This window comes from Perognathus longimembris, chromosome 3, assembly GCF_023159225.1.
Source record: "Perognathus longimembris pacificus isolate PPM17 chromosome 3, ASM2315922v1, whole genome shotgun sequence".
NCBI classification, from domain to species: domain Eukaryota; kingdom Metazoa; phylum Chordata; class Mammalia; order Rodentia; family Heteromyidae; genus Perognathus; species Perognathus longimembris.
Window position 1 is genome coordinate 116207885 of NC_063163.1, and position 26882 is coordinate 116234766.

The window sequence follows — 26882 nt, forward strand, 5'->3', positions numbered from 1 at the left end:
GGGCTGTCGCGGAGCGCGGCCAGGCGCGCGGCCAGGCGCTCGCGCATGCGCTCGCTGTAGGGCGCCAGCTGCGTGCGCAGCGCGTCCACGTGCTGCCGCATGGAGTCGCGCAGGTCCTCGCCCAGCGGCGCCAGCTTGCCCTGCAGGTCCTGCAGCTTCTTGCTGGCCTCCTCGCGCAGATCCTGGGCCCAGGGGCCCCACCTTCTGGCGGTAGCGCTCCACCTCCTCGTGCCACTTCTTCTGGAACTCGTCGAGGTAGGGCTGCACCTTCTGCTTCACGTCCTCCAGGTCCTTGCCCATCTCCGCCCGCAGCCACTCGGTGTCCTTCTCCAGGTTCTGCCAGAACTCCTGGGTCACCGGGCCCAGCTGCTCGCGCAGCTTGCCGAAGGTGGAGCCCAACGTGTCCCAGTTCTCCGTGAGTTTCAGGCTGCAGCGGGGGGGGGGGGGGGGGACACGGGCGCGGGGAGAGCACTCGACGGGGAGCCCCGCAGGCACCCCGGGGCTCCCCGGGCATCGCCTGACCCTCAGTGCACTGCAGGTATAGTCCTAGTTCCCCCGCCCCCCGCCACCCCGTACATTCTGACACCCGCACCCCGTTCCTCCTCCGCACCCCACCCCGACGCTGGCCTGAGGCACAGACGGGCGGGGCCGCTGCTGAGAATCCTCCGCTCCCCCGGTGCAGGGGTGACGGGTGGGGGAAGGGCGAGCTGCACTTGCAGGCGGAATTCAGTGCCCTGGCCCACCTGGCTTGGGGGGCCCCTTCCAGCCCTGCTAGGGCTCCTCCAACGACAGGCCAGGCCCGGGGCCCGTATGGCTGTGGCCTCGTCCACCCCCCCCACCCCCCATCAGCCTGTCCCTGGATCCAGGCCCCAGGACGGGTCTTACTTCATCTGTTTTCCCAAGGGAGTGTTTTCAAACTGCTCCACGTAGTCTCGGCTGCTGTCCTTGACGGCATCGACGTACACCGAGGCAAAGTCCTTCACCCCGGTCCCAGGGAGTCTGGGGGTCATCGTGCTGCCAGAAATGCCGAGCCTCGCCCCCTGGTGCAGAGGGAAGAGGGAGGGAAGACGCGCACACACACACAGGTCAGGCCGGCTCTGCCGTGTGGCCTGGCGCGGGAGGGAGGGACCAGAGAGAGAGGAGCCCGACTCCTCCAGTGCCCGAGAGCGAGGAGTGCCCCCCCTCGGCCCCCCAGGGCCGGCCTCAAGATGGGAGACACCTACCCACTAGGAAAAGCACAGCCACGGCCCACACCACGGCTTTCATCCTGCAACCTGCGCACGACCTGGAGGAGAAGAGGGACCTGGTGGAGGGGGGGCTCTGTCGTATAGAAGCCCCCCCACCCCGGTCCAGCCAGGCTGGCAGGAGGGGCTGAGAGTGGGAGAGGGTCCTGGGCACCCAGAGCCCCAGTCTCAAGTGCTTGGAGCCGGGGGGGGGGGGGGTGGGCAGAGAACCCCGGGGCAGGGAGCAGCACTCACCTCCCTGGAGCTCTGTCAGTGGTCTCGGACTCTCTGTCCAGTTCTTCCCCGGCCTATTTATGTCTCCAGGCAGGGGCTGGGCGGGAAGGCTGATAAGCTCAGCCCCAGCCCAGCCCCTGCTCCTCAGTCCCGGCCATGTGGAACCTAGAGTTCAAGGATCAGCTCTGTCCCCGGGGCTGGGCAAACAGAGTGGGCAAACAGGAAGCTGCGGGGGCTGCAGGCCCCGGGTCAAGGGTTCGGGTGGGGGCAGGAGAGGAGGGGCCGTGGGCTTGAGGAGCAGCTGCATTTAGCCCCTTCTCCTCCCCCACTGGGGGGGTGTGGAGGTGCCATTGTCCCTCAGAACAGGGGGGGAGGCCCGGGAGTGACCCACTCCTCCCTTCACACTGCCCCCTCTGCCATCTTCTGGGGTTCCAGGAAATCCATCCTTGCCCAGCCCGCCTTGCCCCTGCTCCTTCTCCCACCACATTGGTCTCCACTCTGCTCCTCCGGGGGTGGCACCATTCCCTGGGGACACCTTCATGGGGCTCCCCAACCCTAAGCCCAAGGGAACCTGAGGCCCAGTGGCTCAGGGGCCCAGGCTGAGGTGGAAAACCCCTCTGATGTTTCCATGGACGCGCTGGAGGCCAACATGAGGCGGCCCACTTTTCGTTTTGTCACCTGTGTATATTGTTCTCGTTCACCCCAAATATAGCTTCACCTGTGACCTGCCGGGACCCTTTACCTCAAAGCAGTAAGAAGAAAGAGAGGAAGAAGAAAGAAGGGAGGAAGGAGGGAGGGAGGGAGGGAGGGAGGGAGGGAGGGAGGGAATCATCTCAGAACCAAAGCAAAAGCATTTAATTCTACCGTCCTGGAGGAGCTGCACGTGGACTAGACGTGGGAGAAGGACTGGCGTTTGTTGCTTTGCCCGCGTGATGGTGGAGTGTGGAACAGTGATTTCTTTGAGCTTCACTCTCCTGTCTGCAAAATGGAGCCCTAGAGGTGTGGCTCAAGTGGTAGAGTACTTAGGGCCTAGAGCACAAGGCCCTGAGTTCAGTCCCTAGTCACACGCACAGACACACAGACACACAGACACACAGACACACACACACACACACATCAGAGGTATAAGGACACCCTCCCCCAGCACCTATAAATAGAAGGCACTGTGCGTGTTGATTGAGGCCCACCGTGCCATGTTGTATGTGTTCTTCAGGAAAGCCTGGGCCTTCCCACCCGTGGATCACAAACAGGACCTCTGTAGACGTCCAAGCTAAGAGGAACTTTGAGACCGGCTGCTTCAGCCTCTCCCCATTCCACTGTCTCTGGATGAGAAACTGAAGAGGAATTTGCTCAACCTTTCTCATCCCCGAGTTAGAGGCAGGGTTGGACCTGGAACCTATGTCTCCGGACTTGGGACCCAGGGCAGAAATATGCCCCTCACCGTCTCCATAGGAAACTCCCTAGCTTTCTAGAACCCAGCCTGGCATCTCTGTCTGCTAGATCTGGGAGTGGCTGGACTCCGGGCCTTGGCTGGCTCAGCCTGGCTCAGGCCTTTGTCTCCAAGGCTTTGGAACCAGAGCCCTTAGCATTCAGTCCCTCCTCTGCCACTTAGGAGCTATGTGATCTTGGGCAAGTTACATAATGTCCCCACACCTCAGTTTCTTATCATCGTGACACAACATGCCATCTCTCGGGTGTAATCGGGGCCACTGGGTCACTGTGGTAGGTAGGACACGGCTCTCCAAGGATGTGTATGCTTGTCCTAATTCCAGGCACCCATGACTCTTACCTTAATTGGCAAAAAGGGCTTGGCCATTGTGATGAAGGCCCTGAGCTAGGTGGTTGGCGTGGGCTCCCCAGGGGTCCCCACGTGATAGCAAGGAGGGAGACGAGAGGCAGGGAATGCTGGGAAGGGCCATCAGCCAAGGGCTGCGGGCCAGCCAGCCGTCTGTGCAGCGCAGGGAGGTTGAGCATTTGGGGGAGGGGGGCACATCCCTGGGGGTCAGCCAAGAGAAGCTCCTTGCTCTGGGGGCGGGAGCTCACTCCAGCCGGGCATGTGGGGGTCTGAGAAGCATGGGCTCCCAGCTAGTAGCCGTTTGTCCTTCTCCTCGGCTTAGTACTGAAATGCCAGGGACAAACCTGCTATCTAACATTGACTCCATAAGGCTGGAGGTCAGACTTCCCCCCTTGTTATTTTGCCCATCAGAAAATGGCAGCTCAAAGCAGCTAAGAGCTAACTGGGAGTCCTTCCGCGGTTAGGACTCACACTGGCCGGGCTGGGAACCATTCCTTTGATGGTGACCCATTGGCTTCCCAAACCCTGGGACTCTTCAGGGCCATTTTCGGCTCAGGGATTTCAAGCCATCAGGGAAAGGAAAGCGTTCCCATATACACGTTCACTGGTGTGTATCCTCCTTCACCCCTGGCTTAAAGTCGTCCACACTCCTTACTATTCTGAAAAGGAAGAAGTCTTTCTGACAGAGGCCTCTGGAAAAACTACCAACAAAATCAGACTTGCATCCCACTACAGTTCCTGGAGAGGTCAGGTGCTCAGGGATTGGACGGTTGACCAGGTGCAGCTCCGTCCATGTGCGCCCTCCATCTCTTCCTCATCTGGGGTCTCCTGAGTGCCCATTGGTGAATGTGTCACCAAGCGCCAGCCCCGGGTCCCTCGACAGGTGGGGATCGCTGGCAGCAGGTGGAAGGAGTGGATTTTGCTCCGCGATTAGCAATCCATTTCACAATTTATGTCCCAATGTGTTGATGTGGCTGCACGGGGGAGGACCCCGTCCTTCGCTAGGCCTGGTACCTACCCGACACTCGCCAAATATTTGCTAGACGAATGGCACTGGCAAAGGGTCATAGAAGGAGCTGGTCGCGGGGACAGTGCAGAATTCCCCCTCGGCCCACGCCAGACCTGCTCAGCTCACCCGAGACACGAGGTGGGTCACGACGGACGAGCTGGGGCTGGGTGCTTCTGAGTCAAACAGAACAACCCCCCACATCAGTATTTCCTATGCATCCGTTCTGTTGGCAGATCCTGTGGCACAGCCCCAAGATGGGCCACAGGGCAGTCACCAACGCTGCCCAATCCTCCTGCCCTTTCTCCCAGGCAGGAGAGCTCATCCTTGACCAGCATGGGGGAGGCACGGCCAGCCCGAGTCTTCTCTTTGTGGCTGGGGAAGATGGGTCTGGGCATGGGAGGAGGACAGGGAAGAGTCCCCACATGGCTTCAGTTCCCTAGAGCCGGAAGTCTCCAGGTCTAGATTCAGATGCACTCTGCCCACTCTGGTGGGAGTCCAGCCTACCTCCAGCCCAGTCACCTGGCTGGTTTTTAGCCAAGCGGCATGTATGGCAAATATACTGGGGCCTAGGCCTGCTTGGTTCCAGAGACTCAGCTCACCAGGTGGCGGTCGACTGGGTAGACTCGAACCTCATAGGCCCGGGCTGGAGTCCCACAGACACTTTCTCCTACCTCCTGCCATGAACTTGCAGGCTTCCAAGTCCTCTCCTCACCCAGCGTTTCCATGCTCCTAAGCTCTCTTCACAGAAGACCTTCATTCGTTCTCTCGGCCTTGCCGGCACCCGCAGGGCATCCTACCTGCCATTCTAGAGCCCAAGCCCCCTTTCTGTCCGATTGCACGCATGGGTACCACATCGCCAGGCTGGAGCAACCCATCACCCCACCAAGGTTCCAGTGGGGGCCCGTGGAGAGGCCCTCCTCGGCCCTTCCCAAGGAACATGCCTAGGATTTTGTTTTCCATCCACTCAGCAAACACCAGTGCTCCCTGCGGAGGGGGTAGAGTCCATGCCGGCGTCTGGGACACAGTGTGAAGCTGAGTTAGGTTTCTAAAGAATGCCAGGTTCAGAATGCAAGGTGAGATAAGGAACGGCTCAAAGCCCCACCCTGAACCCCCGAGCCCGAGCCTTCTCCAGCTCCACCTGCCAGGTGTTTCTCCCCAGCTAGACTCTGAACCACAAAGTAACACATCAGCATTAGAACATAATCAAGTTTTTATTTTCACAACCTCCTACTGTCCATCCAAGTTACTAAGTTGTAAAAGCCCCACACAAACAAGGACAAAAGGTCTTAGTAACTTGAGTCTGGAGATTTTTTTTTTCTTTAGTTCAACGTAAATGAGAAAGAAAAAAAAATACCTCTGACATTTTTCAAGAACAGAATTTGGAAAGTATATTCATATACATTCAACATATACTGCGCATATTGATTACTACAATACAAAGCAATGGTGTTTTTAAAAGTCTAGTTCGCAAGATGGCACGGTTAATAGGCTCCCTGGCTCTCGTCTGGGCGGCGGCTTCTGTCTTCCGCACCTCCAGGACCCTGTAAATGGATCGGGCTGGGGGCGCCGGGCGGCGGGGCCGGGCGGGGGGCAGTCAGCTGGAACGAGCCCACAGAAGTTGCCCATTTCCTTTTGCGCTTTCTTGGCAAGCCCCTCTCTGGCTAGTTGACGAGGGCTCTGCCAGGCAGAGGAGCGGCTGGGGGCGTGGGAAGGCAGGTCACATGTGCGGCAGGTCACGTGTGCGGCAGGTCACGCGTGCGGCAGTCCACGCCAAGCACTGTGGGCCCAGGAGCCGAGTTGCCGCTGTCCCTGCCAGAGACGTCAGGAGGCCATGCTGGGTACCCGCTTTCTTCTGTGCAAATTGAGGGTGAAAGACACAAGGGGCTGGGGACCTTCGACTCTTTTCGCAGTCACCATAAGGAACACGTGTCTCTGGCTGTGGAGATCAGGAGAGCAGCCAGACCCCGTCTCAGCTCCCAAGCAGCAGACAAGACTTTGGTTTCTAAGGACGGAGAGGCAGCGAGGCGCGGAGGGAGGCGCTGGCTAGAGAGCGCGCACGCGCTGCGGGAGCGGGAACGGCCGCCACAGCGCTGGCACTGGCACTGGCACGGGGAAGAGCTGCTCACAATCACAACGCCAAAGGTGCAAGTCACAATTCAAATCGGAACAGAACCTGGCTAAGCATTTCTCTTTTAAACAAAAAGCCTCTGCCTTTATTTATTAATAACAATAATAATAATATCAACATTTATCAAAAACAATTCCTATAGGATCAAGAATTAAAATATAGGTGCCAAGGATGCTGAGGGAAGAGGAAGAGGAGGAGGAAGAGGAGGAAGCAGAAGATGAGGTGGAGGAAGAGGTCAGGAGAGGCTGGACCCATGACAACCTCTTATTCTTATTCTTGTCTGTGACAAAGAGGCAGAAAGGGAAAGGTATACATGGAGAAACGATCCCTTTATAGCACATTATAAAATGAGAATGAAAGATGATACAAAAAGCATGGAGCACCACTGTTGGGTGTTCAATCCAGGGTAGAGCCAGCAGGATGGTAAGGTTTACAAGTGTGCAAGTTACAGAGGGAAACTGAGTTACACACCAAAGGGGACTCAGACCGGCACCCCCTCGTTGGAATCCACCAGGGCCGGGTCACCCCTCACCTCTGTGCTAAAGCTCGGATACGGTCTTGCTGGGCCATACGTGTTTTCAGTAGGTCCCAGGCTTGGGGGGTCCCCTCTCTCTTTTGTTCTCTGATTGCTTTCTAGTGGCCGGAAGACCACCAGTCTTCCGGAGAAGCTATCAGCCAGTGTCTGCTCTTGCAGAATGCTGTGGAGAAGGAGGGGGTGCTCGGCGGGTGACCCTGAGGCCCCTGGTCTCCAACCTCTAACTGCTTGCTCTCCTGTCTAAAAATGGAAAGAAGGAGAAACAGAACAACCAGAAACAAACAACAAAGACAGATCAACAAAGACAGAAAAAAAATCATTTCCAAAAGAAGATACCAAAAACACACAACAAAAACAAAAAATCACAAACCCCAAAACGAAAACAAAAGAAACCACCAACTCAAACACACCAAATACACTTGGACGAAGGGTGGAGAACATGGATTTCCTGTTTATTTCCTTGGTGACTTGGTCATACAAGCAAACATGGCAAAGCCCTCAGGACCACACAGCAGCGCGCGCTGATGAACCCGACGGGAGGAAGGAGCCGCGAGGCTCTGGCAGGGAGAAACACAATGGCAAAGAGGCGCGGCGCGGCTGGACACTGGTGGTTTACAGTCAGCTTTCTTCCCGAGCTGCACGCGATCTGCAACAAAGCAGACACGGGATGCGTTTGACTCGATTACTCCCCTGAAGTCTGCTCTCACCCCTACACTGGGGATGGAGCCTGAGGCCCTGGGCAGACCAGGCGAGGCTGCACCCCAGCTCTGCAGTCTGGAGGTGCTGTTCAAATAGACACCTTCCACATTTTACCTCACGTGCTTTCAGAGGCTGGCTGTGTTGAGACTGTGCTACACAGTCGCCTCGACGGCTTCACTTTCTTCTAGTCTGTTCTGTACGGCTGGATGTGTTTTCTTACTTCAGCACTTAAGCAAGTTGGCCAGAGGACAGCTCTGTCCTTTGCAGCCAGACTCATGGTCCCCAGGAGGTCTAGAGCACCTCTGTCAGCGGCAGTCACGGGGGGGACTGTGCCCTGCCTGCCTCTGCACGCGCCCCCCCCCCCCGCGGTGCGCATGCGCGGAAGAACGGCACACATGCAAAGTGTCACCTGACGGGATCAGAGGCTGCCACTGGGCCACCGGGCTGGGTGGCACTGGCCAGGACGGCACTTACTCTCGGTTTCTCGTTACAACGCCCGCCTGCTCCATGCTGAAGGAGACCTCGGGGTGCTTGTAGCTGAGCAGGATGTCTGTAATACACGTGGACGGGTAGCAAGAGGAGTTCAAATGCTGGCTGCCATCACTCAGGTCTGGGTGGTTGGGACCTCCCAGGTGCACCCCACATTCTGAAAGACCAAAAGAACACATGGAATTAGCAGGCATCCAGGGATGGAGGGCGGGGGGGGGGGGGGGGGGGGGGGGGCCAGGGAGACACAGAGGGCAGGGGCTGCTGTGTGTGCGAGAAGACCCAGTGCGGCTCCTCCGAAGCCAGGCTCCTGCCGGGGACGGGGCCATGGCAGCCGTGCCGCGGCTCCCCAAGCCCGGCCGTTCCATCCAGCCATCATGCTAAGCCCCCCCGCCCCTCGGGAAGCCAGGGTCCCTCGGAGCAGATGCTCGCTTCCTGCTCTCACCATGAGGCCCTGGGCCTGCCTGCAGACCGGCGCACGGCCAGGCCTAGGCCTTCCCTCCCTTCCCGGTCCTAAGGAGAGGCGCCATGGCTCTGCTAGGACACAAGCGCTCTAACCGGAAGCACAAAGGCTGTGAGAGGTGCTGGACACGGACACGGACATGGGCTACGATGCCCCGTTCTCAGCCAGGAGCCGGGCCTCCTTACACACTCACCCCACGAGGGGCCTGGGGGAGCCCCGGGGGGGAGCCAGGCCTCCCTACACACTCAGCCCACGAGGGGTCTGGGGGAGCCCCGCCTCCCTACACACTCAGCCCATGAGTGTCCTGGGGGAGCCCCAGGGCACACTGTGGCTCCGCTGTCCACAGCAGAGGTTAGGACCCCCGGGGAGAACGGAGGGAGACACTGCGGGACTCCCCGGCGCCGAGGTTCAGGCACCTCACCTTCATCATCTCCGTCCTGAAACTGCTGGCTGCCCATGAGGGACGTCTGACTGAGAACCGCATCCGCCATCCGGGCCGAGCTCAGCGCCTTCCCAGCCACGAGGCTCATTCCTGGCAAGGTATCCAGCTGCACCTGCAGCCCAGGAACAGGAAGCGTGAGCACCCCGGGGGGGGGGGGGGGGCTCTGGATCCTGAAAGAGCCCTGGCAGCAGCTCCCCTGCATCGCCAGCGTCGGGGGACACTCTGAGCAGGTGCACTGGCACGCACCACACACGTGCTCCTAGCCCTGCCCTCTCCTCTCCCCCTTCCTCGCTTCTCCCCTCCCCTCCCCTCTCGGCCTGTCCAGGCAGCCCTGCGCAATGACTCCCCGTGACGGTGGGGCTCGTCTCTAGCTGCCTGGGGCTAGGGGTAACTTGTACGGCCTTTTGTGTAACTTTGGGTTTATGTTTGCACAGACACGTGAGGCTGGTGACTGCCACACTGGTGTCACGGGAGGAGCCTGTCCTGGAAGACAAGGGTGCCCTGAGCAGGTTGGGTGCCCGGCGCGTCCCCCTGCTGGGCCAGAATCTAGAGGTTCACACCCGGACTTGCTGGCAAGTGCTGCGATCCCCAGCCTGAGGCGGGGGAGGCTGGTCGGAGCGTTATTCAAAGAAAGGCTCCCATGGTTCCCAGAGGCGCTGGATGGAGGGGGGCGGGCGGGGCGGCTCCTGGGAGTGCTAGGCTCTCCCTCCCTCCGGGAGGTGGGCGGGACTGACTCACGTAGGCGTCGTCGCTATTCTGGATTGTGTGGTGTCTCTGGAGGGTCCGGGGCCTGTGGTGTTCACCGCCGGAGGGCCGCGCCGGGTACCCCAGCCCGCTGTGATCCGGCAGCTCCATCGCTTGTCCCGGAGGGCTTCCATCCATGCAGTTCCCTAGGACGGCATCTGAGAGGCAGAGCAGAGCAGGGTGAGCGGGCCGACAGCTTCTCCCCGCGGGGATGGGGAGGGGGCGCAGGCCCTCGCCGCTCACCCCCAGCTGCCTGCTACTGGGGCTCAGAGCAGCCCAGACCAGCCTGACCACCCCTGGCCCTACAACAAGCAGGAATTTCTCTAGGAAGGGACGGGCAGAAAATCCCATCTAGCGGGCTGGTCGGGTCACGTCCTTCTTCATCTCTCCAGTGACTTAACCGTGCTAAGTTCCTGAAGCAAGACGTGCAGAGCGATGATGGGCTTGCCTCGGAGGGCATGACGCCCTTCTCCTTCCAGCTTCCAGCTCAGTCCTCCCTCCCTCTACTTCCCTAAGTGCTGCCCTGCCTCCACAGGCAAGCGCTCTTCACCTTCCTGTCGTCTAGCTCCATGGCGTCAACTCTCCTGCCTCTACCGTAAGCAGTCCTGAGAGGCTCGTTGAAGCTCCAGATCCACGCATCCAGCCGTTGCTAGACACCTTCCCCGGTACACCCGGCTGTACACAGCACTTACTCCAACTCCAGACTCCTCCCGTTCCCCCATAACCTGCCATTCCTTCACTCGCCCTGGTGTGGGTGCTTCATTTGCCTAATCTTCTAGGGTTACGCTTTTGCAGTCACTACCTTATTCCTGACCCTGAAAGACTCGTGGTCCTTGAAGGCTAAAGGATGTACCCGCATGGCAGTGGGAAGTCTTGCCTGGCTTATCCTGTCACTTCACATACAACAACTCCTCTATCTAGAGTGTCCACACACTTCCTCTCCCGACACGGCCCCTGCCCCATCTTCCCACCAGCCTGGCACACCTGTCACCCACCTGTACACGTCCTGAGTTCTAGTCCGATGGAGCCATTTAATTCTGCCCTACTCATTCCCAGTCCCATGCCTCTGCGCCTGCGCTCACCACTCCCTCTGCCTACAAGACACGCCAGATCCTTCTACCTCCATTCCCGCCAGCCCAAATCCATACATCCGTCCAGGTCCACTCCAATGCTGTCATCTTTGTGAAATGTTCCCTTTCCAATAGAAACAGATCCATACTTTTTCATTTTTCCTGATTTCTTCTTTCCAACTTCAGCAGACTGTCTAGCATTATCTGATACCGTCCGTGTTCAACTGTGGAGTTGTCTTAATTACTCCTAGACAGGAATTTGTTGCTTTATTTTTCATTTTTGTCAGTCACGGGGCTTGAACTTGGGGCACAGGCTCCGTCCCTGAGCTCTTTCACTCAAGGATAGCACTATCACTTTGAGACACAGCACCACTCCTGGTTTTTGAGTGGTTAATTGCAGCTAAGAGTCTCACAGGGATTTTTTTTTTCCCCTAGGCTGGGTTCAAACTGCAAACCGCGGATAACCACAATCCTCAGATCTCAGCCTTCTGAGTAGCTAGGATGACAGGTGTGAGCCATAGAAGCCCCACTGGGAAGTTCTTTGAGAGCAAGAACTATTTCTTATGTATGTCTATAAGCCTTCAGTGTTCCAGACTAGTGTTCTACACCCAGTAAGTATCTGATAGTTATCTTTTCAACTGATGTCAATAAATAATGCTCTTAATATGGATGGACCTCCTGGGTGGGGGGAGGAATGAACATTTCTTATTGAGCAAGGTCAGCCAAGAAAATATCCAGGCCGTACCTAACTTAACAGGACCCTCTCCTGGTAACACTTTTGGCTTTAGTCTTTAAGGGCTAGGAATTGGAACATAAATTGGTTTTGTTGGTTGTTTTGTTTTGTGCCAGTACTGGGGCTTGAACTCAGAGTCTCAAACTCTCACTTAGCTTTTTCCCTTAAGTCTGATGTTCTACCCCACTTAGGCCACATCTTCACTTGGGGCTTTTTGCTGATGAACTGGAGCTAAGTCTTTAGGACTTAATTTGTCTTCCCTAGGTTAGATTCAAATCAGGATCCTCAGATCTCAGCCTGAGTAGCTAGGATGACAGGCATTAATCATAGCACTTAACAACTTCCCTGTGTTTGCTACCATTTGATTCACATCACCATCCTTTTTGCTTTTGTTGTTTTTCAAACAGGGGCTTGCTTTTTAAGCCAGCCTGGACCCGATGCTCTTATTTATACAGCTCATGTAGCTACAATGATAGATATATGGCACCATGTCTAGCTGTTTACTGGTTAAAATGGGGTTTTAAGCAGTTTTTACACAGGCTGGTCTTGAACCTTGATCATGAATGATTTCAAACTAAGCAGCTAGGATTACAGGTGTGAAACACGAACACAGCTAATGTTAACTGTGCCATTCTTGTATCTATTTGGACAATGAAAGCAAATACAATACCTAAGTGTTGGGCAAAGAGTTTCCGGTATCTATAATCAAGTGGACTCCTGTGACGGCCAAGGTTAGGCCTAGGTGGAGGCGGGGGGGGGGGGGGGGGGGGGGGGGGGGAAGGAGGTGAATGGCCTGTACATTGCTCATGGAATGCAAGGGGAAAAATCAGAGGAGGTGGGGAGCCTTCCCAACTCCCAAAGGAAGATAGAGAGATATCTTTTGGAACGTTCTTGGAGTAAACAGGTCAAAGGAAAAGCTAGAAGCCAGCTATTTTGCTACTGAAAGCAAAAAGTCAGCCGAGAGAAGATAAAAGTAAGCCTTCACGAGAACACCTACTTGGTGTATGGGATTAGCTCAGCCGTCTTGATCACTCAGCCAATTCTGGGGACGCGGGTGTCACGTGGCCCCTGGGCCAACTTAAAGCAGCAGGAGGCAGAGGTGGTGAACACTGGCTTTGTGGTGCCAAGACACGGCGCCAGCAGCTGAGTCTTTCTTTCCTTTCCTCCTTTCTTTCCTCTGTCCTTCCTTTCCTCCCTCCCTCTTTCTTTTTAAATTTGCTTTTGGTTGTTGTTTTAAGACACGGTCTCACCATGTAGCACAGAACTGGCTTTGACCTCCTGATGCTCTTTCCTCTGCTTCCCAAGTGTGAGAGAGAGTTCAGGTGTACATCACCACGCCCAGCTCCAAGTATTTGCTACTACCTACACTCCATCTCCCCCCCCTCCATCCACTCAATTCTGGGGGTGGGGGCTTCCCTCCTTTAACCTTGACACAGTGGTGGCTGTAAACCTCACTAGCTGCATCTCCTTGCTTTCCCCAAAGGAAAACACCAGTGCCTCTTCTGTTTAGTATGTTTTTGTTTGGGGATCATTATCAAACAAGAGGAGAGGGGCAAAGTTAACAAAATGCATATAGTCCTGGTTCTTGGTATTTGGTGCCTTTCTTCCTAGTTTAGAGGACTCTGGTTTTAGTGGACCATGTTTTGTTGCTTCTTCCTTTTCTTTTTTTTTAATACTTAAGACTGAGGATTTTCCATATATAATACTCAATACCCTTTTGGCTCTGCCAAAATCATGCTGATCTGCTCTCTTCCCAGACTCCCCATCTGGGGTGCAATGAAACTTAGGAAGTTAGGTCCCTGAGGGTGTGTCCCTGAAGGGGACTTGGGCCCCAGCCCCTCCTCTCTCTACTTCCTTGCCACCATAGGGTTAGCAGCTTCCCTTCACCTCGCACTCCTGATGCTCAGCCCCCACCCCAGCCCCTTAGCAACAGAGCCAGCCAGCCAGAAACCTCTGCAATCAGGAACTAAAGTAAACCTTTTCTCCTTATTGACAAATTTTCTCAGGTATCTGTCACAGTTTGGGGGAGCTAATTAAGAACTTGTATCTCAACTTGGGTAGGTTCTGCAACCTCTCCTTACTGTCAAATTACCTGTCTGAAAAATAACAGCTGAGGACTCAAGAAGAAAACAACAACAAGATCAATATGAAAGGCTCTCTATGAGATGTAAAGGATTACACAAGTCAGGTATTATGTCCAGCAGAATGCTGAGCCCAAGAAGTGGCGCTGTGGCTCAAGTGGTAGAGTGCTAGCCGTGAGTGGAAGGGGACAGTACCCAGGCCCAGAGTTCAAGCCCCGTGACTAGCAAAAAAAAAAAAAAAAAAAAAAAAAGAATGCTGAGCCCCTGTCTAGAAGTCCTCCATAGATGAGACTACTGCCCAGCTGTGGGCATGGGCAGACTAACCCATTGGCCTAGGGACTCAACCCCTCAGCATCCTTTATGCCACCTCAGCAATTAGCAGGATTGTTGCGTGTCTTTCGAGAGGTCAACACGAAAGCCTTTGCCTCAGCGAGGCTTCGAGGAGCAGAGGGCTGGGTGGCCATCTCATTGCAGAAGGGACATGCACAGGACCCTACGCACCACCGCCTGCCGAGGGAACTTCCGGGCAGCTTGCGCAACTCTCTATTGAATCTGTCAATGTTGACTCATCCTACTCATTTACTGGGCTTTTGAGCACAAATGAGAGAAATGACATGTTTGCTTATTCCGCTTAAGGCTGTGGGGTAGCCCCTCAACCTCCCAGGCTGTCCTCTCGCAGGAGGCCTGGAGCAGGAAGGCTGCATCGGACGGAACTCAAGAGAAGAGGATGTGGGTTGCTGAGGTTTCCAGGTGGCAATCTCGCTGAGTAAACTGGCTGTGCTGTTGTATTTACTTGCAACATCTGGAAATCAAGTCTACGTGACACTGAGAAAGGAAGACAAGCCTTACTTTTCCGTGTAGATTGGCAGGCAGGGTTTGCTCTGAAATGTCTATGCATTTGAAAGGAGGCTCTGGGCAGCTGTTGCTCAGTGCAGTGCGGATGCAAACCACCATCTCTCTCTCTCAGCCAGTCTTGGGGCTTGAACTCTAGGCCTGGGTGCTGTCCCTGAGCTCTTTTGTTCAAGGATGGCACTCTACCACTTGAGCCACAGCTCCACTTCTGGCTTTTTGCAGGGTAACCAGATAAGTGTCTCATGGCCTTTCCTGCCTGGGCTGGCTTCAAACCTCGATCCTCAAGTCTCAGCCTCTTGAGTAGCAAGGATTACAGGCGTGAGCCACCGGTGCCCAGATGGGTCACCTCTTGTAGCACTTGTTGCATCCATTTATTACTTCTTTCCCTATGGAGAAGGAGTAGTTCCCTGCAGGAATGTCCCTCAGCTTTTCTCTGCATTCTCACAACACCTGCCACACCTTTTAAACGACTATCATTGTGTTATTATTCTACCATGAAAGGAACAGTGGAGTGCTTGGGACTAGTAAGTAACTACTCAGAGGTGGAGGGTCACAGAAAGAACTAGCAGCTTTTTTCCTCCCTGCCTGCCTGCAAAGATGTAGAGGAGTATGGCGTTATAACCCTTTCTAGGCAAAAGTGACAGCGGATGATCGGTCAAAATTCTTTGAAGTAAAAATGTAGCGAGGTATGGTGGTTCATGCCTGGAATCCCAGCATTCGGGTTGAGGCAGGAGGATCATGAGTTTCAGAATAGCCTGGGCTATCACATGAGACCTAGTCTCGAAAGAGAGGGAGAGGGGGAGCTGTAGCGGACTGAAGCCCACTTCAGAGCAAACTGGGTAACAAGGAAGGCAGCTTGTCTCTGCCACCAAGCGCGGCAGGAGCGAAGGCCTGAGCTTCTAGGAAAGCTCTTACGAAAGGTCAGAGGGAAAAGATGAATTTTAAAAAGCAGTGTGGGGGGACACAGAGAGACTGGAAACAAGACAATAAGGCCAGGGCAGCCTTGAATGAAACCTTTAGGGATGTACTTTTTATTTTTGTGGTAATGAGGATTTTACCCAAGGCTTCAAACATTCAAAAGATTTACCACTTGAGCCAAGATTCCAACCTTGTATTTTTTTTTCATGTTTTTAAAAATTCTGAAGATAAAGTCTCTGTAACTGCCAGGCTGGCCTTGAACTGATGATACTCTTGCTTCTGCCTCCCAAGTAGCAAGCATATTCCCTGGTCCTTCAGTAATGCACAGAAATATTTGCAAGGGATAACGGCAGTGATGGTGATGGATATAAAGAAGTATGGAGGAGGAAAATGAGTTTGTGAGCTAGAGGAAGAAGCAGGACCGAGCTGGCGAAAGCTTACCTAGAACACTAAAGCTCTGCCCTGAAGTAAAGCCCCCATTGGAAAGAGGGAATTCTGCCAGGACCAGGTGGCGGGCCGGGAATTGCCCTCTGACTGTTCTGCTTGCCAGGGGAACTGAGCAGGTGCCAAGGTCCTCTTGACACAAGGCAGCTGGACCTAGCCTACAGGCTGCATTTTAGAAATCTCTCCACCTAGCTTCTAATTCCTTCAGGGACACGACACTCCAAATGAAGCAAGCCTGCTCCCTGACCCTCAGGCTTCCTTGAGACATTCTCCCAAACTCAAACAGCAAAATTCTTTATATCCAATGCTGTTCAACTGCTGGAACGTAACCCTATTCTCTTGCAAAGCCCACCTCTCCCCCCCTAAATGCTCCCACCCAACACCCACCATAGCCTGCTACTGCTGGCATTGGGTAGCCTGCAGAGCTGCCTTCTGACGCCAAGGAGACAACAGTGAAGATGAGACCTTCTGCCTTTCCAAGCACAGCATGGAAGGTGACGAGAAATCAGAGAAAGTAAGCTTCCAGGTAACATACTCAAAGGTAGTTCAACATTCCCTTCTTCTTTTCCAACATGGGGGCCGAAGCCAGGACCTTGCACATGCCAAACAGGGGCTCTACCACCTGACCCACGCCCCCAGCCCCAAAGCAATTTAAATGCAAGGCAGTCCAGGCTGAGGAGGGAGGGAAGGCAGGCTCCAGCCGGGCTCCTCCAGCAGTGCTCGGCACGGCAGGACACGCTGCTGGAGTGAACTGAGTTGCCGGGGTGGAGGGGGGTTAGTTACTATGCACAGGCTTTGACCCTGTGCCACGGTCCTGATCTCTGTGCCCCAACTGTCTTTTTAGCAATATGGGGATGAGTGACCTTTCAGGATTAAATGAGGGCTGGGAGTACAGCTGAGGGGTCACAGTGCTTGCCTACTTTTGATCAACAGAGGCTGCTGGGATGGGGAGGGGCAGTGGAGGATTATTTTGAGCAAATTGTAACATAGGCACATTTGAAACCCCTTGGTGCAATGAATACAAACTTAAAAGGTAAACGATAAGAAAGTCCAACGGGGTCTGATGGGGTTTGATGTGGGGGGTGGCTACCAGCGGGAGGGGGAAGAGCTATAGGAGATGGTGAATGCGGATGAACACGGCTATGTACATGTATGGAAACAGAACCATGACGAGGGAGTGGAGGAGGGGGTGAGGCTCATCAGCACACACTGTACACACGTGTGGAAACGTCATAGGGAAATCCCGCTTATACAATGGATTCCAATATCAAGAAAGTGCTTGCCTTGTATGCACGAGGCCCTTGGTTGGATTCCCAGCAATGCAGAGAGAAGAGAACTGAATGACTTTGCGCACCAACTACACTTGGTGTGTGGCATGTGGGAGGCACAACAGACTCACCGGGTGTTCTTTTCATACCGGTTATATAACGCCAACCTGCTAGAAGCTTTGACTGGCACAGGGACCTTTTTCCACAGTGTGCCCGGCTACCTGGCCATGCCTTCCTCTGCTGGAGGGCGAGCAGCCGTGAGGCAGCCCGTTCTGTGCACAGTTCTCCCCAGGGTTCTTCCTAGGAGCCGACGCTTGCTGCCATTCCCATCCTGGTCTTAGTTCTTCCCCATAACGCAAATGCAGCAAAGCTGAGCTTCTGTGATGCTTCTCCTCAGCTGTTCCCTCTCCTAGTGGACATCCCCCCAGGTCTGTCTGCCACTCCACATCAGACCTGTTCTGGAAGCTTCCATAGCCCAGCCACCTGGAGTACAGTGGCCACAAGGAACACAGAGCCATCAGTTCAAAAGCTTGGGATCTACTTTCCCTCCTATCAGAGAACACTTGAAATGATCAGGTTTCTTTTCTTCACGTAACCAGCTTTGTGCTACAAGATCTGATTCCCCACAGAGCTGAGGTGTTTGTGACTTTCAGGGCAGAGGAGAAGATGCAGGAAGAAGGACAGAAGGAAAGCTCAGTGTGGGCAATGCAGTTTGGGGACACATCCATTGCTATTCCCTGTGGCTATCCCTCCTGGCGGTCTCGGCTGAATGCTGATAGAATTACATTCCTGAGAATGACTGACAGGAGTCCTTACCTCCTTCCCATGGTGATGAATGTACTCATGAATTCTAAAGTAATATGTGACAAAATAGCACAAGGCCCTCGTGACAGTGGAGTGGCAGATGATTAGCTCCTAACACTTCATACTAATACATTTTCATCACGAATTCTTTTGTGCACACACGTTACGTAGAGGCACGAAGATGTCTGAATCTTCCCAGAGCTCTGCAAAGGAGCATTAGTCACCCTGTCCCCTTCTCACAGATGAGGAAAATGAGACTCAGGGCTTTAAATGAGAACATTACTTTTCTCACGGTAGAGATAAGGGCCAGCAAGAACTGCTTTTGACTCCTGCTCCAACATTATCCAAGTTTCCTAGTGCTAGTTGACTTTTCTACAGTGGTAGCTATTTTGGTGGCATTCTGAATTTCAGAATCGCAGGAAACCATGATACAAATAGGGAAAACAGATAATACATCTTAATGTTCATTAGTCTCCATAATTTTATCATTAGATCTGGAAAACTGACTCTTTATCCACTAATAACCACTTTCTACCTGCTTCTCCCAGACTGGTGCACAAACTACACTTGTTGTGTGGCATGTGAGAGGCACAACAGACTCACTGGGTGTTCTTTCATACCAGCTAAATAACGCCAACCTGCTAGAGGCAGGTGGTGTGGAAGACTGCTATGGGACTGGTGTGGAAGGTGCTATAGGAAACTTGTTTTACTTAGGAACACAGAGCACAAGTAGAAACTACTGGCACTCCTGAGTCACGTGGCCTAGGGCAGGCTCTTACCTCGGCTGGGCACCTTATTTCCACTGAATGCAGCAGTGGGCTGATGTCCGTAGGGATGCAGCCCCAAGTCCTGGGCATGACTCACGGTTCCTAGCAAAGACTCAGCGTCCCCAGGTCCTCCGGTACTCAAGAGCAGAGGGCTGTTGTGGCAACCTTTGGTCAGTGTGCTTGAGCGCTTGCTGTCTGGAAAGCCCTCCTTGGCCCCCTCACACAAGCAGTCCTCTTCCATGCTCTCCGAATGCATGAGTGCAGGCTGGTGTGCATACCCGTGGGCTGGGGTGGGTGAGGAAACCTGGGACATACATTCTGGCGCCCTGATCTGCAGAAGGTGCTGGGGGCTGGTGTGATGATGATAGGAGTCAGCACTGTGGTAAGATAAAGCCTGGCGCTCGGTCATACTCTGTCCCCCGAGGCTGGGAGCCAGGCTCCCAGCATCCCCTTGGTTCATGTGCCTGAACAGTTCTTGGTACTCTTGTTGCTGCTGCTGCTGCTGCTGCTGCTGCCGCCTTTTAATAAGCTGTGCAAACTCTGCCGGAGGCAGCCGAATGTCCGAGTGGCCAGTGAGTGAATGCCGGGGAGACAGCAGTCCTTGAAGGATGTGGGGTACCTGCTGGTGTCTGCTATAGTCTGGTGGCGTAGGGGACAGGAGGGCCTGCTGTAGTGCCGATGTAGTATAGTGTGGCGTCTGGTGAGGGAAGTTGGGGAGCTGGTCGAGTGGAGGAACTTTCAGGGCTTGGGTTGGAGGGAATCCCACTCCTGTTGAAGGGCTGTAGCTGCTGGGGGAGCCCCGGGACTGGTCCGAAAACAGGTGGGGGTGTAAATGCACCTGGTCGTAGTTAGCAGGGGAGAACCGATTCACGTTCAAGCTGCAGATACAAAAGGGAGTGAGTACCAGACATTTGTGTGACACGTGCATGAGACACCCCGGGAAAACAGCTACGACTGTGACTGCCGGGGAACACCCACATCCAGAAGAGGAGGCCACACCCCTCACCCTCACTCAGGAGAGGAGGCCACACCCCTCACCCTCACTCAGAAGAGGAGGCCACACCCCTCACCCTCACTCAGAAGAGGAGGCCACACCCCTCACCCTCACTCAGAAGAGGCCACACCCCTCACCCTCACTCAGAAGAGGAGGCCACACCCCTCACCCTCACTCAGAAGAGGCCACACTCCTCACCCTCACTCAGAAGGGGCCACACCCCTCACCCTCACTCAGAAGAGGAGGCCACACCCCACACCCTCACTCAGAAGAGGAGGCCACACCCCTCACCCTCACTCAGAAGAGGAGGCCACACCCCACACCCTCACTCAGAAGAGGAGGCCACACCCCTCACCCTCACTCAGAAGAGGCCACACCCCTCACCCTCACTCAGAAGAGGAGGCCACACCCCTCACCCTCACTCAGAAGAGGAGGCCACACCCCTCACCCTCACTCAGAAGAGGAGGCCACACCCCTCACCCTCACTCAGAAGGGGCCACACCCCTCACCCTCACTCAGAAGAGGAGGCCACACCCCACACCCCACACCCCTTACTCACTTTCCCAATCATTCAAGGAACTCAGGGACCTAGGAATATCATTACTTCAAAGGCAGCATGTGATCTTGAAAGATCACATGAGCTATGAAGACCTCAATCTTTCAGAAGAGTGACAGAGAGAGAAGGCTCCCACAAGAAGAGACAGGGGGAACTGGCATTTTCTTCTTTATATGCCACCAGGGGGTTTCTTTCACCTGTCTCATTAGCATTTCTAGTTCACCCTAAACCCACCACCCTGCTTTTAGAAAGGGTGAAACAGACCTCATCAGACCCATTCTCTTTCTTGCCTTTGCTCATCCTGCTCAGGGGCTTCCTCTTGCCTAGCTCAGAGGGCTGGGTATCCTTGGGCAGCCTTACCTGTGGGCCTCTGCACTGTCAGCACTCAGCTGCTTGGACAAGGGTCGATGCCCATAGCTGAAGGTGGCCATCAGGTTGGCCCGGTGCTGCATCTGAATCTGGCTAGCACTGGGGCTGATGGAGATGCCCCTCCCAGCGGAGTTCACGGCAGCTCCTGGCATGGTGCTGAGCATGTCAACAGGCTCTTGCACTTGGATGGTCACCTGCTGTGACTGGGTGGGCGGCTGCATGCCCAGGCAGGTAAGTGCCACGTTGGGAGGAGGCGAACAGTTCTCAGGCTGCTGCTGGAAGATTGCACTTCGAGAGGGTAAGCCTTGAAACTGAGAGGGAGGTGCAGCACCTGGAAAGAAAGAGATCCCAGAGTGATCACGAACCCAGCAACAGAACCAATGGGGAGACTCACATCAGACAGCCTCTGGAAGTCCTCTCAAACTTAGTGCACATTAGTAAGACAAGACTTGTTCAAACAAACTAACAGATTCCTATGACGTCCTATGACGACACTGACTCAGTAGGTAGCAAGGATTCCCAAGTTTGTATATCCAAAAAGTTGCTCTGAAAGCTGCTCTGTGGATTATACTTTGAGTAGCTCAAATAGAGAACACATCTCAAACTTGAATGTCTCTACAAATGGCCCAGAGATCTGGTTCAAGTACACATTCATATCCTAGTTATTACAAGTGCAGCCTATGTTTCTTCGGGTCTGGCTTGCTTCTCTTATTATAATTTTTTCTGAGTCTTTACATTTCCTTATGAATGGTGTAATGGCATTCTTTCTGATGGAAGCATAGAATTCCATTGTGTATATATACCACCTTTTCTGGATCCATTCATCTACTGGGCTGATTCCCTATCTTAGCTATGGTAAATAACACTGCAATGAACATGGTTGTGTTAGTAGCTTTAGCGTGGCCTTGTATGTGGTCATTTGGGTAAATGCCCAGGAATGGGATTGCTGGGTCATAGAGAGCTCTATGTATAGTCTTTTGAGGAACCTTCACACTGCTTTCCAGAGTGGTTGAACAAGTTTACATTCACACCATCAGTGTAGTAATGTTCCCTTTGATCACATCCCCGCCAGCATCCGTTATTCTGGTGAGGTGGCATCTCAATGTTGTTTTGATTTGCATTTTTTATGGCTGCAGATGTTGACCATTTTTTCATGTGTCTATTGGCCATTCTTATTTCTTCTTCAGAGAAGTCTCTCCTAAGTCTTCAGCTCACTTATTAGTGGGGTTGTTGTTTCTTGGATATTCTTAGCAAAGGATCACAACAGCTCAACAGCTATGTGCATATTACCATATAAAATGATGCTTATTGGAATGAACTCCAAGAAATGGAAACAAGAGTTGGTTTTGGTGTACTGTTTGCAGTTCTTTCTTTTTTTCCTTTGGTTTATTCCCTGTTGTAACTGTGTTTTTTTTTTATTTCTATACCCTTTGTCTTGTATATAAGATTATCTGATTTGGGGAAGGGAAAGGGAAACAAACAGAAACAGTGGGACAAAGGGTGATACTCACTAGACACTATGTTGGAAATGAACTTTACAACTTGGGAGGGAGGGGAGTTGGGGAAGGACTAGGAGAAAATGTGGGAGGGGTAATACTGAATGTACTCAACACCTTACTTATGCAATTGTAACCCCTCTGTACACATCATCTTTACAATATTTTTTTAAGTACATATTCAGACTTAGCAGTCTGGTATGGAACCCGAGAGTTCACTTTTCCTACCAATGTTGTTGCCACAGGGACCCAACTACAAGTAGGGAGGACCTAGAGGCCAATGTAGATTCTTCTCAAGGATGCCAAGGGAACAGACAAGTGATCTCAATTGTGTGGTGTCAGAAGACACACCGGCCAGAGTCTACGCCATGTCTGTCCAAACTAGAGCCCCACGTGCATGATAACCAAATGGAGCGGGGCAAAAGGAAGTTCTGCCAGCAATCTTTTATTCATTAGGACTGGATAGTTATCTAAACAGTGTTGGGAGAGTATTCTAATAATGTATGTATTCATCAAGTGTTATTATCTATCCTTGAGAAACCGGAGGCACACCAAAGTTAAGGTATTTACCTAAGGCTTCACAGCCAAAAATTCAAACCAAGGTGGTATGGATCCATAGTTCACATCCCTGAACACTATGTTATTTTGTCTTTCAAATGGCTTGTAGCACTCACGACTAAGAGGCTAAACAAAATAAAACAAGAAATTTCAACAGACAAACCCAAACCACTCAACCAGCATGTGTCACATTGCGTTTCAGCTTGGACCTTTCCACTCACCATGAGACTGAATCGTGGTACCATTGATCGGGGGAGGGCTATTACTCGGTTGCCTGAAGAGATGGTTGTTGGGGTGGTTGGGGGGTGGGCTTGAAGGTTGAATCCTTAACCTTACAAAGTACAAAACAGATGGAAAAACAACAACAACAACTTCCATAGGTGACAGAACCATCTTGAATTAAGTCTCAGCCATATTAATACACATAAATAGAACCATTATTATTTCTTTTAAGTTTTGATAGGCTACTATGGTAGAAAACCACAAATAAGTCATCTGCCACAGTCAATTTAAATCCTCTCCACATCTGCTCCACTTCCACCCCCCACTCCCCAAGCAGAGGCACAGGTCACCTTGACCTCTCTGTCTGGCTTTTGTACAAGATGCCAGATTCCTTTGCTCAGAGAGCTAAGAAAATGAAGTGGTGGTGCAGGAAGCCAGATTTCAGGGATCCTGAACTTTAAATTGATTTCTTTGTTGTTCCATCAGATTCTCCCAAAATAAATGCGAAAGTTGGTCAATTTCTCCCATGAGTCAGGCCAAGGGCGTTATACTACAAAGCGAATGACTTAGGCATAACACCAAGTGATTCGTTACCTCTGGAGCTGGTGGGTGAGGAGTGCGGGCTGATTTTCACATACAGCCTGAAGAGGTGGGGAAGGCTGAGGAGGACAGATAGAATCCTAAAACATACACGAAGGGAAGGAAAAGAAAACCGTGAGCTCAAAGAATAAGCAGAGCTGTTCTCGGGAAGCGAAGAAACACAAAGAACTATCTATGACTCAAGATTTATGCTTCAGTTGTTCATTGAAAGGTCTGGTAACCTCTACTCAAACATATCAACCAGAAATGTAACTTCACTTTTCTCTGAGTGTTCCCAAAACCAAACCAAACCAAACAACCCCCCCCCCCCCCATCCTGGGCAAATCAGCCTGGAAACGAACTCCAAACAAGTTGCAGAAAGCAAAGTGAGAGCCTACTTGAATTTGCTGCTGGAGAATCTGATGGTGTTGCTCCTGCTGGTAGAGCATATGCTGCTGCTGGGTCTTCTCCAGGGTTCGTTCATCAATCTGCCCCCCATACATCTTCTGCAGCTGCTCACACTCCTGAAGGGGAAGCATTTAATGTGGATGGGTAGTGGCCAGGCCTACCCTATGCAGCGATCTCAGCAGAGGCAGATCTGCCCCAAGGGCTCAGAGGCAAAAGAGCCATCAGAGAAGAAGTGTCCTCGATGAGCAATTTACATGGGTATCTGTGCACTAAATACCTTCACACGGTTACATGTGAACAAATACTGAGGACACCAAAGGCCCATGCAAGAATGAACCTATCCAGTGTGAACTCTGTGTATAGCACACGTGTCACTCAAAGCTTGGTCATCGGGAAGGTGGCATGTTTCCCGCCACTGGGAACCCCAGTGCATACCAACGGGAGCCAGCTCCACGAAGAGTCAGCACCCTACATCATGGAGTGCCAGGGCTGCTTAGAAATATCTCCCCTGGTGCTTCCCGCTGAAGCCCAGGCTCAGAAACCCCTTCCCAACGAACTATAGAAATGAGAAAAACTTGCTTCACCCAGGCAGCAAGTTTGATCCCGGGGAGAGCTATACTTAACAAGAAAGAAAGAAAAAGATCCAAAAGCTGTATTTCAAGGTTTAAAAAAAAAAACCCCACACACAAAAAAACGACGTGCTGCTGACATGAGAAAGTAGGGACTTTACCACCCCAGTTCTCCTGCCACACTGGTCTCTGTCACCCATGCTCCTCTAGGGAGGCCGTCGCCTCCCCCATTACCTGCTGCAACTGTTTGATGCTGCTGCTGTTGCCCATTTTTTCCAGGTGAGCTTTGAAGGCCTGGATGCTTGCAGCCCCATCTGAGAACCGGCGCACAGGGGAGAAACGCTCCGTGGGGAGGTGCAGGGTGTTGGAATCCTTGTAGGTGGAGCTGAATACATGGGAAGAGAAGGTTAGGGGCTAGGACTCAGATCACAAAGGGGACTGCTGTTCCAGATGAACACAAAGATGGCTGGCGGCACGTGAAGCCTGCATTTATGCCACTTCCAGAAGATGGTCGTTTCCTAGCCTGCTTCCCTTTAGAGAGCTCCACGTCCGCCTTTTCTCACTTTCACTTACCTTCTAGTTGTCTACTTCCCAGGCCTGGTGAGGTCCTGGGATCCCACGCATCCAGTTCTTACAAATACACTACAGCAGAGAAGTTCCTCAACACTGCGGGGTGGCTGGACAGGAGCTTTGATTTTTAATAATCACGTCACTAGCTCAAGTCTTTAGAAAGCTAAAATTCACCAGTTCACCCAGTTTTCCTCCCAAACAGTAACCTCTGTATGACCCCAGTGAAACTATAGTCAGCACTGTGGTCAAAGGTCTGACAAAGAACTCAGGGTTCTGTGCTAGAGAAGGGAGGGTGGAAGTTGGGGGAGGTGGAAATGGGGACATCTGATCCTGGCATGGAGACAGCACATGCTTCAGGAATGTGGGCCTCAAGATCCTGCACATACCTTGTGAATGCAAATGAGGCTCAGAGCAACAGTCCCCGCCCAACCCCCAAGGACACACCCCACCGCTCAATCAGAAACAGCCAGTATCTCACAGAAAGAAAGAGCAAGCTGTTGATAAGGAATGCCCAAGACAGCATCAGGGCTAGGAGCTAACACTTGTACTTGTTACCTGATCAGAAAGAGAGGTTTATGATTGGAGGTAAGCAAATAAAAGACTGCCAAGGCGGCATGCCAGTAGCTGATGGGAAGGGTCACGGCTGCATGTCCAGGGCAGAGATGACATTAGCCTGAACTATGGGTGAAATGATGGAACACTTTGCCAGCTATCACGGTGGACTGAAGCAGAATCACAGCAGGTTAATAAGCAAGCTCAACTACACAGTAGACAGGGAAGGACTGAGGAGAGATGGCTGTGCAGAGAGATGTCAAGAGAATTCTGGCAGCAGGTGAAAGCCCTTTACCCTGTCATTCATTTCTGTTTCCGACGTTACCTGAAGCGGATATGATGGTGGGCTAATGACATGCATGTCAACACCTACTTGCTTCTTTACTTAAAAGACGTATGGATTTCAGGGAGAGGCAATCCAGAAACAGTGTCCACGAAAGTTGACTTCAGGAACATATTCTCAAAACTTATCTTCCTGTCTTTCAGACCATGTTTGTTAAGGCAAGTACATATCATTTTCGCTACACTTTTCAAATCCTATGCTTTCAATATTTTCAGACAGTGGACAAGTTTCAGACTTATCAGCAAAGATATGATCTTCGAGCAGTCAATACAGTCTTTCTGCACAAACACCATTCTCTTCCATCAGTGCAATCACATCCCAGGTCTAGGTAGTTCATGACTTTTTCCGAAGCTGAGATTGTGACGCGACAAGCCCAGTCATTAACTTCTTAGGAAGAGTTCTACTAGAGCTGCCTGCTCTGGAAGCACTGCTGGTATCAAATGTGTTTGATTTTATGTTTTATTAGCAGTCATGTTCAAACTCAAGACAGCATCCTATGAGGGCAATACTCCCACTACACTCTTCAAATAGAGACTTGGACCCCCAACTGAGTAGAATTCATTTTGTGTTAAATATTTTTAAGTTACAATTAAAAAAAAAAAAAGAAATCACACACTTTGTAGGAGTGAAAAGGTTGGTCAGATCCCTCTTTGGTCTTCCTGGTGGCCGTCAGCTATTATACCCCAGAATTACAGGAATGTGTGTTGTAGTTGTTGTTTTTAAAAATAATTTCCTCTAGAAAAAGAAAGGAATTCAATGGCTTGGGAAGTTTTCTCTTTTCCCCTGAAAAATAACTTCACTCTCTTTTGTGTTTCATTATGTATAGTGACCCCCACCAAGACATGCTGAGTTTACACAAATGCCCCACCATTACACGATCTGTACTCATAAGGTATTCATTTGCTTCTAACTTCATCTGCCTGGGCCACAGAAACCCTTGAAAGACTGTAAAGACTGTTCACATGGAAATG

General features: G+C 52.4%; 2 protein-coding genes across 5 annotated transcripts in view; both read right to left on the bottom strand.

The window, feature by feature from the left end:
* The window catches only part of Apoa1 (apolipoprotein A1), a 1508-nt gene extending 242 nt beyond the window's left edge, over window positions 1–1266 (bottom strand). The window contains 5 exon segments of the mRNA XM_048340989.1: window positions 1–188; window positions 190–427; window positions 886–983; window positions 985–1040; window positions 1224–1266. The exon segment at window positions 1–188 is cut by the window's left edge and continues 13 nt beyond it. Coding sequence (XP_048196946.1) covers window positions 1–188; window positions 190–427; window positions 886–983; window positions 985–1040; window positions 1224–1266 — 623 coding nt within the window.
* A 6089-nt stretch (window positions 1267–7355) lies between these two features.
* The window catches only part of Sik3 (SIK family kinase 3), a 180470-nt gene continuing 160943 nt past the window's right edge, over window positions 7356–26882 (bottom strand). For 2 of the 4 annotated variants that reach the window (XM_048343895.1, XM_048343892.1), the window contains 10 exons: window positions 24681–24831; window positions 23868–23993; window positions 23485–23570; window positions 22890–22999; window positions 20606–20945; window positions 18708–19573; window positions 9753–9916; window positions 8994–9126; window positions 8098–8269; window positions 7356–7570 (listed from right to left, as the gene is read on the bottom strand). In XM_048343895.1, the coding sequence (XP_048199852.1) occupies window positions 7543–7570; window positions 8098–8269; window positions 8994–9126; window positions 9753–9916; window positions 18708–19573; window positions 20606–20945; window positions 22890–22999; window positions 23485–23570; window positions 23868–23993; window positions 24681–24831 (2176 nt within the window). In that variant the 3' untranslated portion in view covers window positions 7356–7542. The remainder of the gene's footprint in view (window positions 7571–8097; window positions 8270–8993; window positions 9127–9752; window positions 9917–18707; window positions 19574–20605; window positions 20946–22889; window positions 23000–23484; window positions 23571–23867; window positions 23994–24680; window positions 24832–26882) is intronic. The other 2 variants (XM_048343894.1, XM_048343893.1) reach the window with 2 other exon arrangements.